Source organism: Etheostoma cragini, chromosome 4, assembly GCF_013103735.1.
Source record: "Etheostoma cragini isolate CJK2018 chromosome 4, CSU_Ecrag_1.0, whole genome shotgun sequence".
In the NCBI taxonomy this organism is placed as follows: domain Eukaryota; kingdom Metazoa; phylum Chordata; class Actinopteri; order Perciformes; family Percidae; genus Etheostoma; species Etheostoma cragini.
The window spans coordinates 29,628,289-29,641,902 of record NC_048410.1 but is presented as its reverse complement, the minus strand read 5'-3'; the positions used below and the strand labels follow the sequence as shown (position 1 = coordinate 29,641,902).

General features: G+C 37.2%; 1 protein-coding gene across 13 annotated transcripts in view; it reads left to right on the top strand.

The window, feature by feature from the left end:
- ptprt (protein tyrosine phosphatase receptor type T) overlaps positions 1-9,154 on the top strand; it is a 329,101-nt gene extending 319,947 nt beyond the window's left edge. For all 13 annotated transcript variants that reach the window (XM_034869764.1, XM_034869761.1, XM_034869760.1 and 10 more), the window contains 4 exons: positions 466-629; positions 5,727-5,862; positions 6,452-6,511; positions 6,783-9,154. In XM_034869764.1, the coding sequence (XP_034725655.1) occupies positions 466-629; positions 5,727-5,862; positions 6,452-6,505 (354 nt within the window). In that variant the 3' untranslated portion in view covers positions 6,506-6,511; positions 6,783-9,154. The remainder of the gene's footprint in view (positions 1-465; positions 630-5,726; positions 5,863-6,451; positions 6,512-6,782) is intronic.
- The last annotated feature ends 4,460 nt before the right edge of the window (positions 9,155-13,614 follow it).

Genomic DNA, 13,614 nt, shown 5'->3' with positions numbered 1-13,614 from the left:
CAACTAAATTAAATGTGCTACTATATTAGGGCGGGACAATATGTCTAAATTATATGAGGCTAGACATCATCTTAAATTGGATTCCCACACTACCAGCTCCACTCATCCAAACACAAAAGCACACACATTAACCAAGAACACAGCGCAGAGAATGTGAACAAGGTAAAATTAAAATAAATAGTAAAATAATTCCGCCATGCTTTCCATTTAGGACCAATACGGTTTCTAGATGTCCTATGACACACTACAAACAAGAAAATTGTCCTGTCATCCTAACGAGAGACGAACAAACACATTCTTTTCTCAGGGCGGGCGATGGGATTCATCAATGTGTGAGAGGTTTTATACGTGTTAGACACGCTGCAGCACTTGCAATGTGTTTCAGACATTTACCCACTTTCACATTTCATGTTATTGATTGTGGTGATGAAAAGAAAATCCTCATTTACACACGTCTCTCTTCAGCCACAGGACGGTTACCGCCTGGTGCAGCACTTCCAGTTCATTGGCTGGCCGGCCTATAGGGACACGCCCCTCTCCAAACGCTCTATCCTCCAGTTGGTCAGGAGGTTGGCCAAGTGGCAGGAGCAGTACGACGGAGGAGACGGGAGGACCGTGGTGCATTGCCTGTAAGTTTAATGTGCACACACACACAAACACAAACACCTACACACACACACCTACACACACACACATAGATGCGTATATTCTATAAATGAAATGGTAGAATCAGGTGAAACAAGAACTGGAAGTGCGGCTCACCGGGATGATTGAACACAAAATCCTGGAAAGACAAATGTGCCCTTAGTGTGTGTGAGTTATGAAAGATGTTGAGATACTCTTAATGATAAAATAAACTTTCTAGAAAAGAACACAAACACACGCAACTGAGAAAAAAAGAAATATTCACGTCACAAGACAAGTCATACAGTCAAAAGTAGGTTTAAAATGCTACAGATAAATGTTAAAAAGTATTTGCTTTCTAATCTTTAACCAGCTTGTTGTTTAGTTAAAAAGACACCTGAACGTACCTTTCTCTGTGGGTTTGTAGTGGCAGATATAGTTAGGCGCTGTGGTGGTTATGTCCGAGGGCTTTGAGCTGCAGACCTTGCTCTCCGCTGTTCTCTTCTTACAACCATCATCGACCACATAATCCTGGATTTGATTAGTTTTGTCATAATCTTCTCAATGACGGCTGCCTCCTGCGTTCTGCTGGTCTGACGCGCTCTGGAAGGTTTCCCGGTTGGCTCACTGCACGAAAAATCACCCACTTCAAAAACAAAATGTCACTTCTCATTTTGAAAGAAACATAATACTGTATTACTTTTTATTACATTAATAAAAACGGCACGTCCTTTTAAGTCCTCTGTCTCACGGCTAAGTCAAGGCTGAAGTCTTGAATACCATATCCAACTCAAGTTGAGTCGTCACCTCTCGTTGTAAATTTTATTTTTTATTATGAATTAATTATCAATTACTTCTTTCAGGGAATGTATGTGAACATGAATATGTTTAGGGTACTACAGCAGCAGCAACACTGTAATCCCAAAACTAGTAATGCAAAGAAAAATATATTTATTTTAAGCAAACCTAAATAATTGTGATTACATACACACATGCACCCAAGTATACATGAGTGTGTGTTGCACACAGCAGGTACACAAACACGGCTCAGTTTACATCTGAGCAGAACAAATGAAGCTGATAATGAAGGAGGGGAAACGGAGGCTGTAAAATCTATAGACGAGAGATTACCCGCAAATTCACCAACAACAACACACTCCCAGCATCACCTCGACCGCATCACTGGTGCTCATCCAATCAGCTTCCTCTGTCACAGCTCACTGGGCCAATCAGAATTGGCATTGATTTATGTTTTCTAGATGCTGCGAGGTTTAGTTTGTTTGTTTAGCTGTTTTTTTTTGTTTTCTACCTCCGTGTGAAAGAGAGAATTTGAAATTCAAGCTGCAATGGTTACAACCCACTTGGTTTGAATGCAAAGAACAGGAAGACAATCTAATAACTAGAAAATGTTTCAAAATACGCAGTTCATATCTTTAGAGCTTTGTAAAGACTGCAGGCTACATGTGTCAGGAAATCAAATTACTGCAGGATCTGAACTCATCTATTGATGTGTATGTGCATAATCAATGGCTAATCCACCACATGTCTTAGTGTATATATATATTTAAATTTGTATATACATCTATATGTAGTGACAGAGATGCATATCCTATCTTTGACCCACAGCTCAAATCAATACCCATGGCTATTGACTACTTGGGCTTACTGCTTACGCAATTGGTTATCATCATAACCTTATATGTGCATCTTATATTTTTCCCAATTATTTAGTAGTTGAATTGTCTTTCTTTCCTGCTACGCTGGCTGTCCTCCCTCCCAGTAAATGTGAGTGAAGGGGATGGAATCTTTGTCACACTGGCTAATCAGCCCCAGCTATTGATTTCACAGACTCGGTAATACCAGAGATAAGGAGAAACATGATGGTTCAATCAGTAGCTGATGAAAATAGATATATATATTTTTTTCCTGCTCTTCTCTTATCCTGGCGGTTGGAGTATGATGGGTATTTAATGCTGAACACATGTCTCATTTTCAGCAAATCCCACTGACAGAACCTGTTAGAGCAGCACACAGCAATTGGTCGGTGCTCTACCTATTTAAATGTATATAGATACTGTGCTTACTATAGATAAATGAGAATAACACTAATATTATTCACTTACATATTCACAGCATGTAGCATATAGGTGAGAATCAGCAGAGGCATTGCTATCTGATATTACAATTTGAAACATTGCAATATTCTGCAATATGTTGCCATTTATTACCTTTTTTGCCAACTTCAGATCTCCAAACTAAACATCTGTTTTATCTAAAAAGATACATTTAATTTCACGAGTGTTCATCTCACTTCAATTTCATTGCTGAGAAAGAAATGGCAATTTATGTAATAAAAGATTGATACTTCTGCGGCCTCTGGGAATCAATACAGTGTTGCCAGGGAGAAAACTGTGATATTATGCTGTAATGCAGTTCCAAGTATTCCAATAACTTGCGTCAAATATCAAGCGTGTCCGTGAACTAAATTAAACTTTCACCACTAAGACCAATTGCCACATGTTTTTTAATATTTTCCCCTTTAATTTGGGACAGGACGAGAAAGGCGAGAAAGGCAGGAAATGGTCCCAGGCCGGATTAGAACCCCCGACCTCTACGTCGAGGCATAAACCTCAAGATATATGTGCGCCCGCTCTAACACCGGACCAGCCTGGCCTCAACTGCCACATCGTTTAGATCTATAGTGCAGCACAGGTTTTAGTTTCTAAATAATCTTATTTCAAACATGTTGATCATCCTGTGACGCTGGATTAGTTGAGGGAGATTAACGGTGCAGATTAGAAGATTATGATTGTACACTCTCAGGTACTAAGGTCAATTATTATTAATTACTCAGTTGCCTTGACGCTCAGTACCATTTGAGTCTTGACCTGTCTGGCTTCTGTTGGGTTTGCTGGTTGTACCTCAGTAATTATAGGTTTATAATAATATTAATGTATTTTAGCGCCCAGACGTATCCGACAGCAATAATGCAAACTTATTTGTATGCCCCTTATCAAAAATGATCTTTTGACACTAAAGCAATCATCTAAAAAAAACTAACATGGAGTTAGAAAAGACATGCACAGGGAATACCTCAGCATTTTAGATTTTAGACTCAAATATTAACATCCAAGTACCCGGGGTACTTTTCAGCTTTAAAGGTTTTAAGGGGTTCTGTGCATAAAAGCTTTATCAAGCGTCAGTCTGCTGGCACATTTTATAATAATAAATGTTTCCCTTTCCCCTTTTAAACCATCTTTACCACTTTTTAAAGCATCACACTATAGGTTGTCAGCAAGAATAAGAAACCTGGAAAATTGAGCACTGCGTGACACCATCAAAGCTATGCTGATTGAGAGAAACGTGGCATTGCTAATGTAGAGTAGGTAGACAGTGGGGGATTTGTGATGGCTGCCACTTCACCTCTCACAATGTTTTATTCAGTCTGAATACTAGAGGAAGGAGGCGTGGGAAGTCTGGAGCTCTTTTCATGGTGGGTGGTCTGACTTCTGATTGGGCCGCTTAGCCAGCATCATCAGGATCACTGCATCAGGGCCATTACAGCAGGTTGTCCTCGGTATAAAGTCTAAAAATCTCCAATTTAAGATGAAAAGATGTATTCAAACATCTTCAGTTTGTTAGCCGAGCTCATTTTATTTTCCAAAGTGCAGTGGCATTTGTCTTTGTAAAGCATGTTCCCATCTCTCACTCCCTCATTCTTGGTTCCATCTAGCCTTTTCTCAACTTTTCTCATTGTTCCACTTTGGTTAGCATTGAAACGTTCTTGTCTCAAAGATGACTTTCCGGAACTGTGTGTACCAGCCTGGTCTGACAGAGTTCTGTGAAATGATCCTGTATGTACCAGCCTGGTCTGACAGAGTCCTGTGAAATGATCCTGTGTGTACCAGCCTGGTCTGACAGAGTTCTGTGAAATGATCCCGAACTGTTACCACCGCCTTACGTGGTGGTGGCCACACGGAATGTGTGGAAATGATGTGAGGCCACCACGGGAAACAATGCCAAAGTAAAGTCATGGAGGAGATGACGTAGCATTAGGAGCGACTGTGGTAGCCGGTAGTATGAAAGCCCCAAAATCGGCGTAAGGAGGTTGGTTTGGAGGGTGGAAGGGTCAAACAACACAGGACTTTCCCCCAGGAGACCGGGGATCGTGTCCCGCGTACAATGTTTCCTAAAGTCGCGTTCTTCTTTTCCTAAATCCATCCGTCCCGTTGTTCCCACGTGTCACTGACCGTAAGCCCCCCCCATGGCCTTTTCCCTAACTTAAGGGGCCGTGATTATTTCCCAGAAGTCTTCCATGGGCCACTCACAGATTCTTTGCGATTCAGTGAAACAGCCACAGAGTGTGAGTTGAGGCGCCGTGATCATTTCAAGGAATTCTGTGGGATCGGGTACTCTGACCACTGATGTGCTATTTCAAAATAGACGGAAATGCAATCAACCTATCAGAATATTGTCATTTTCCCAAAACCTAAAACATAAGCAAACTCACTCCAACCTTTAAAATTTACCATTTGCCCAACATGCAGACACACACGGCCTATGCTTTAAATGCAGTCACAACACACACAAATTATGCTTCTCGTAACCTCTTTTATTAGGTTGTATTACAACCCATTGAACGTTTTTAGCAGGTAAGGGTTCATAGGTTTCAAGAGCCTTTTTTTTTAAAGGCTGACACAATTAATCTACACACAGCAGCTGCACCAAAGCAGCGGCAGGAGAGTCTCAGAGGAAAGGAGACATGCCTGGAAGGAAATGTTAAATTCTGTTTTACTGTCTGAAAAAGACCAGACCTCTCTGACTTCAAAGTAGCTGATCTTTTTTCATGCAGTCCCCTTTCCTTTATTTGAAATTATCTCTATTTCCTGTTCTGCCTTCCCTTAAACTCTCATGCTCTCCGGGTATTTCTTTCTCCTCCTCCCCCCCCCTTTCCATGATGACGCCATGATCAGAACGTTGATTTTTTATGTACACATCTACATTTCCAGGATGAACATGTTGTGTGATGATGGATATATTGTGCCCTGCCTCCGTCCTGATCCCTGTCCCCCCTCTAAACCCTCCTTCCTCCTCCCCTGCAGTACCGGCGGAGGGCGCTCTGGAACGTTCTGCGCCATCTGCAGCATCAACGAGATGATCCAGCAGCAGAACATTGTGGATGTTTTCCACACCGTCAAGACGCTGAGGAACAACAAGACTAACATGGTGGAGACTATGGTGAGGATTCCCACACACACACACACACACAGAAAAAGCAGAAAAAGTGGAGATAACCATGCCCCTTATGACCTCATAAGGGGAAGATTCCAGATCGGCCCATCTGAGCTTTCATTTTCTCAAAGGCAGAGCAGGATACCCAGGGCTCGGTTTATACCTATCTCCATTTTTTAGCCACTGGGGGGCCATAGGCAGGCTGGGGGGACTCATATTAATGTTAAAAAACCTCATAAAGTGACATTTTCATGCCATGGGACCCTAAACTAAACCTAATGTGTTTTAACCCAACCTGACCTAAACCTGATTCTAACCTGAGCCTCAAACATCTGAAGGTCTGTCCACCGGTGACGCCCGGCCAAAATGTCCTCACTTTTCAAAACTGTCCTCAATCTCAAGGTCTGACACTCAAATTGGTTCAGTACACACACATTAAATCAGAAAATGTAGGATATATTTACTGTATCTATATTAGAATGGAAAGTATAGTGGATTGCTTTTTAATCTTTGGTTAGCAATGTCTAATTAATGTAGTTAATGAAATAATTTGGAAGATGACTCACCTTTGCTCTTGATGCTGTTCCCTCCACAGGAGCAGTATAAGTTCTGCTATGAAGTGGCTCTGGAGGCGCTCAGCTCCTTCTGATTGGCTCTGGACGTGCTCAGCTCCTTCTGATTGGCTCTGGAGGCGCTCAGCTCCTTCTGATTGGCTCTGGACGTGCTCAGCTCCTTCTGATTGGCTCTGGACGTGCTCAGCTCCTTCTGATTGGCTCTGGAGGCGCTCAGCTCCTTCTGATTGGCTCTGGACGCGCTCAGCTCCTTCTGATTGGCTCTGGAGGCGCTCAGCTCCTTCAGATTGGCTCTGGAGGCGCTCAGCTCCTTCTGATTGGCTCTGGAGGCGCTCAGCTCCTTCTGATTGGCTCCTGGGCTGAAAATTCGCTTTTCTGATTCCCCGTTGACGCTGCCTGTCATTCTCAACGCAACGCTGGGGCACACAAAGTGCAAAACTGCTTTTTGTTGATCCAAACCCAACCTGTGAGCCTGTGTGTGTATGTGTGTGTGTGTGGGTGTAATGTGTGTGCGTGCGTGAGTGTGTGTTTGAGAGTGTGTGCATGTGATTCTACTGTATGTGAATAAGAGAAGGCATGCTTGCATATTTGAGTATGCGCGTGTGTATCTATGTGTGTGCCTGGGACAACACACACAAACACACACACACACACACCCTGTACAGCAGAGTAAAAAAGGGACAAACATACACACTGGTGATTTTCATGTGTGTGTTCTCTTCAGCGAGACTGAACTTTAAATGCTTGTACAAAGAAAAGAAGAAAAAAAACGACATGTTGAAAAAAAAAATATTCTGATGTTAAAAAAAGCGCCACTTTTCCCTTCTCTCTGTCTCTGTCCTCTCCGCTGGGCTGTGATGTGACTATTGTACAGTATTTCCTTTTTAGATATATTCTACGCCTTGAATGTTGTCTCCCTGTGGAGGCTGGATGCACACTGGAAGGTCTTACATTTAGCTGAAGTCCAAGTGGACTCCAATATTATTTCTAGAAAGTAAACAAGCGTGTTTGGCTAACTTCAGCTAATATGTTGTTGATGTTGCTGTCCAGGAGTCAGTTAGCTGGATCAAAGCAAAAACCAACACTTATTGATATTTCTGGCATTTTCCTTTGAAATCACAAGCTGTTACATTTCCTTGTGGCCGGAGCCTCTTGATTGCCTCAATGTTAAATCCTATTTATACTTGTAATGGGTTACAAATGGTTTATTTTCCTCCATGTCCATCAAAGAAGGATGACTTTCTTTTGCCAGTTTGGCTTTACTGGGAACAAAATGTTACTAGCTAGTGCATGCTGAAGAGTAACAGCATGAAGCAGTCAAAAGAAAAGAGAATCATGCCTTGGCCTTAAGACCAAACGTTGGTGTTGTTGTCGTCTCAGCTTCAGGTTTTTTCATTGGGGCTGTAAGACAAACCTCTTAGAAGTCTTAAAGTGTGCATCCACCCTCACTGTAAATAAGATAAGACAACCACAGTCAAACAAAGAAACAGACAAACATCATGCACCTGACGCATTACAAATAAAGGTTATCCCTTCAAAACACTGTTGCTCTTAAAAACTGTCGGTTCCATTTACATCGACTTGGTCTTATAGTTTGGAACAAAGTCTTATGTTGCTTACCACAAACTGTCTACTGCGACGTGTCCAAAACATGGAGATATAAATTTTTGCATGTTGCCACCCACATCCAGAGCGACTGAATGAGGAAGCAGATTGCAACCAAGCGTTCCCCTTAGAATAAACATGCCCGCATTGATTGATGGGTACATGACACCCAACCAGGTCAACTTGCGTTTCGTACTCACAAACGCACTCGCTGAAAATGCTAAAAATCCACACGGCCATTCCAGATCAAGCAAAATTTAACTTTTCCCGTCCAGTAGGTTTATGTGGTTTTGAATAATTCTTTGACTTCACACTCCTGAAAGGACAATGAACAAACTGGGACAGAGTATTTACTAAAATAAGGACTCGCCCATCCATGTTACCTTCGTCCCTCCTCAACTGTTGGCAGGCAAACGCAATCGATATGTTTTCAGTGAGGTGAAGCTTGTAGTTTTACAGCGTTAGAGCTGCATTTTGTTGCTTTTTGCTGATTTGGACTTTATCTGCGCTGTGAAGATTGTGTACTTTTCATTTAGTTCTGCTCATACCAAGTTTTTTTGCATCTTGTCTTAATGTTTATTTATTTAAACCCACACAACGTGTGCACAATGTTTCTCATTCACTTAAAGAAGCTTTGTTGAGCAGCATCACCATGGAAGAAAGGAAAACGCAACATCTTTGCACATCTTTCCAATATGTAATGGTGTCAGACAGGCGTAAGTATCTGAAATAAGATAATGATAATGTTTTGACCTTGGTTTGTCTTAAATATAAAGTGCGTTACAAATAAAATGTATTATTATTAAGCTCATTTAAAAATAATTCAGAAATGAGTTGCAAGTCAGAATTTGGGATAAATGACTGCAGTGTAAACTTTACCCACTTACAGTAATTAAAAGATTTATTGGAAGATGAGTTTCTTTGATTAAGCTCAGATACATAAGACATGCTACGTTTCATGTAACACATTCTGGATGCATTAGGGTGAAGAAGAAGAAGCCTAGGGATTAGACCGCCTACCATCTAGTATTAAAATGACAACAAAAAGACAAAGAGACTGGTCGTATTTATTTCTCCTCTCCAAACAAAGCATCACATTTGCTTTTCCCTAAAACCATTGAGGTGTGCAAGCTTAAAAACTTCCTAATAGAAAATGTTTTCATTTGATGACTGACCCCAGGGTGAAAGCCGGTCCACATGGCTGACGTGTTAGGGAGTGGGAGTCCATGTGACACTGACCTCAGTTTTCCATTTTCTTCTCCTCTGATCATGTCTTTTCAAATTTGTCTTTCTCTGTTGTTCATTTAATGATGCAAAACCACAAGATATGTCTTAAAGACACAATCCCTGTTTTTGTTTTAGCACCCACCGACCTGTGTGGAGTCAAAAAAAACGAGATAGCATTTGTTAATTTGAATCAATATCAAAAAAACGATCGGTAACTCCACATTTCACAAAGCTTAAGGTCCCGGTGAACATTTGTTCAGTTAGTAACGTTGGCTCAGGGGTTTAAATTATCTTGGCCAGAACCGCCTTGTGGCAAACTGCCTGTCTGCGCTCCTGCTTTATATTGTTGCCAGGTCAGGCTCGTTAACGGCCCGATCAAGACAAAGACTGGAAGAGTGTTGTGTTGAAGACAATGTGAAAGCCAGAATTGTTTAGCATTATTGTTTCCACTAAGGCTTTATTTTTATTGGCTTGGTTCATGGCCGTTCATCTGTATTATATTTTGTTTGTTTACTTTGGGGATTTTTTTTCTGTCCTGAATTTGTACATTTCTTTTGTATAATTATTATTCTGATGATGATTTGTTTAGCAAAGTATTGTTTAGATCTGGTGATGCCATTTTCATTGGTTGTTTAGTTGTTTGAAATGTGGTTAAAATGTAATAAAGGGACCAAAATGTTGAATGTGATCTCATATCTCTCTTTAAAGCCTCTTATTTTTATGTAATTGTCATGTTATACATTTGTCTGTGATCTCATGAAAAGTTATAGTAAATTATGTCCAAAAAAGTCATAGTATGTCAAATAAAGTCATAAAAAGTATATTATGTATAGTATGTTGAAAAAAGTCATAGTGTAGTATGTCGAAGAAAGTTATAGTATAATATGTTGAAATAAGTCATAAAAAGTCATAAAATAGAATGTTGAAAAAAGTCATGAAAAGTCATAGTATAGTATGTCGAAAAAAGTAATTAAAAAGTCCTAGTATAGTATGTCAAAATTTTGTATGAAAAGTCATAGTATAGTATGTCGCAAAAGTCATAGTATAGCATGTCAAAAAAAGTCATAAAAAGTCACAGTATAGCATGTCGAATAAAGTCATAGTATAATATGTTGAGTAAAAGTCATTAAAAAGTCATAGTAAAGCATGTCGAAAAAAGTCTTAAAAAGTCATAGTATGTCGAAAGAAGTCATAGTATAGCATGTTGAAAAAGTCTTAGTGTAGTATGTTGAAAAAAGTCATAGTATAGTATTTCGAAAAAAGTCATAGTATAGCATGTCGAAAAAAGTCATAAAAAGTTATAGTATAGCATGTAAAAAAAAGTCATGGTACAGTATGTCATAAAAAGTCGTAGTATAATATGTTGAAAAAGGTCATAAAAAGTCATGGTATGGTATGTCAAAAAAAGTCATAAAAAGTCATAGTATAGTATGTTGAAAAAGTCATAGTATAGCATGTCATAAAAAGTCATAGTATAGTATGACGAAAAAGTCATAGTATAGTATGTCAAAAAAAGTCATAGTATAGCTTGTCAAAAAAAGTTGTAAAAAGTCATATTATAGTATGTCAAATAAGTCATAAAAAGTCATAGTATAGTACGTCAAAAAAAGTCATAAAAAGGCATAGTAAATCCAGTCAATAAAAGTCATCAAAAATTCATAGTAAAGCATGTCGAAAAAAGTCTTAAAAAGTCATAGTATAGTATGTCAAAAGAAGTCATAGTATAGCATGTCGAAAAAGTCTTAGTATAGTTTGTTGAAAAAAGTCATAGTATAGTATGTGAAAAAAAGTCATAGTATAGCATATCGAAAAAGTCTTAGTATAGTTTGTTGAAAAAAGTCATAGTATAGTATGTCGAAAAAAGTCATAGTATAGCACATCGAAAAAGTCTTAGTATAGTTTGTTGAAAATAGTCATAGTATAGTATGTCGAAAAAAGTCATAGTGTAGTATTTTGAAAAAAGTCATAGTATAGCATGTCGAAAAAAGTCATATTATAGTTTGTCGAAAAAATTCATAGTATAACGTGTCGAAAAAAGTCATAAAAAGTCATGGTATAGTATGTCGAAAAAAGTCATAGTATAGCATGTTGAAAAAATTCATAAAAAGTCATAGTATAGTATTTAAAAAAAAGTCATAGTATAGTATGTAAAAAAAAGTCATAGTATAGCATGTTGAAAAAAGTAATAAAAAGCTATAGTATAGCATGTAAAAAACAAGTCATGGTACAGTATGTCATAAAAAGTCGTAGTGTGATATGTTGAAAAAGGTCATAAAAAGTCATGGTATAGTATGTCAAAAAAAGTCATAAAAAGTCATAGTATAGAATGTCGAAAAAGTCATAGTATAGCATGTCAAAAAAAGTCATAAAAAGTCATAGTATAGTATGACGAAAAAGTCATAGTATAGTATGTCAAAAAAAGTCATAGTATAGCTTGTCGAAAAAAGTTGTAAAAAGTAATATTATAGTATGTCAAAAAAGTCATAAAAAGTCATAGCATAGCATGTCGAAAAAGTCTTAGTATAGTTTGTTGAAAAAAGTCATAGTTTAGTATGTCGAAAAAAGTCATAGTATAGCATATCGAAAAAGTCTTAGTATAGTTTGTTGAAAAAAGTCATAGTATAGTATGTCGAAAAAATTCATAGTATAGCATGTCAAAAAAAGTCATAAAAAGTCATAGTATAGTATGTCAAAAAAAGTCATAGTATAGTCACAGTATAGTTTGTCAAAAAAAGTCGTAATATAATATGTTGAAAAAAGTCATAAAAAGTCAAAGTATAGCATGTCGAAAAAGTCATTAAAAGTCATAGTATAGTATGTTGAAAAAGTCATAGTATAGTATGTTGCAAAAAGTCATAGTATAGCATGTCAAAAGTCATAAAAAGTCATAATATACTATGTTGAAAAAAGTCATAAAAAGTCATAGTATAGTATGTTGAAAAAGTCATAGTATAGTATGTCGAAAAAAGTCATAGTATAGCATGTCAAAAAAAGTCATAAAAAGTCATAGTATAGTATGTCAAAAAAAGTAATAAAACGTCATAGTATAGTATCTAAAAAACGTCATAGTAAAGCATGTCGAAAAAAGTCATAGTATAGTATGTCGAAAAAGTCATAGTATAGTATGTCGAAAAAATTCATAGTATAGCATGTCGAAAAAAGTCATTAAAAGTCATATTATAGTATGTTGAAAAAGTCATAGTATAGTATGTTGAAAAAGTCATAGTATAGTATGTCGAAAAAAGTCATAATATAATATGTCGAAAAAAGTCATAAAAAGTCACAGTTTAGCATGTCCAAAAAGTCATAGTATAGTATGTCGAAAAAAGTCATTGTATTGCATGTCGAAAAAAGTAATTAAAAGTCATAGTATATTGTGTTGAAAAAGTCATAGTATAGAATGTCGAAAAAGTAATAGTATAGCATGTCAAAAAAGTCATAAAAAGTAATATTATAGTATGTCAAAAAAAGTCATACAAAGTCATAGTACAGTATGTCGAAAAAGTCATAGTATAGTCACAGTATAGTTTGTCAAAAAAAGTCATAATATAGCATGTCGAAAAAAGTCATAAAAAGTCATAGTATAGCATGTCGAAAAAAGTCATAGTATAGTATGTCGAAAAAAGTCGTAATATAATATGTTGATAAAAGTCATAAAAAGTCATAGTATAGCATGTCGAAAAAGTCATTGTATAGCATGTCGAAAAAAGTCATTAAAAGTTATAGTATAGTATGTTGAAAAAGTCATAGTATAGTATGTCGAATAAAGTCATAGTATAATATGTTGAAAAAAGTCATAAAAAGGCATAGTAAATCGTGTCAATAAAAGTCATTAAAAAGTCATAGTAAAGCATGTTGAAAATAGTCTTAAAAAGTTATAGTATATCGAAAGAAGTCATAGTATAGCATGTCGAAAAAGTCTTAGTATAGTATGTTGAAAAAGTCATAGTATAGTATGTCGAAAAAAGTCATAGTATACCATGTGATAAAAAGTCATAAAAAGTCATAATATACTATGTCGAAAAAAGTCATAAAAAGTCATAGTATAGTATTTCGAAAAAGTCATAGTATAGTATGTTGAAAAAAGTCATTAAAAGTCATAGTATAGTATGTTGAAAAAGTCATAGTATAGTATGTCGAAAAAAGTCATAGTATACTATGTCGAAAAAGTCATAGTATAGTATGTCGAAAAAAGTCATAAAAAGTCATAGTATAGCATGTCAAAAAAAGTAATAAAAAGTCATAGTATAGTATGTCGAAAAAAGTCATAGTATACCATGTCGAAAAAAGTCATTAAAAGTCATAGTATAGTATGTTGAAAAAGTCATAGTATAGTATGTCGAAAAAAGTCATA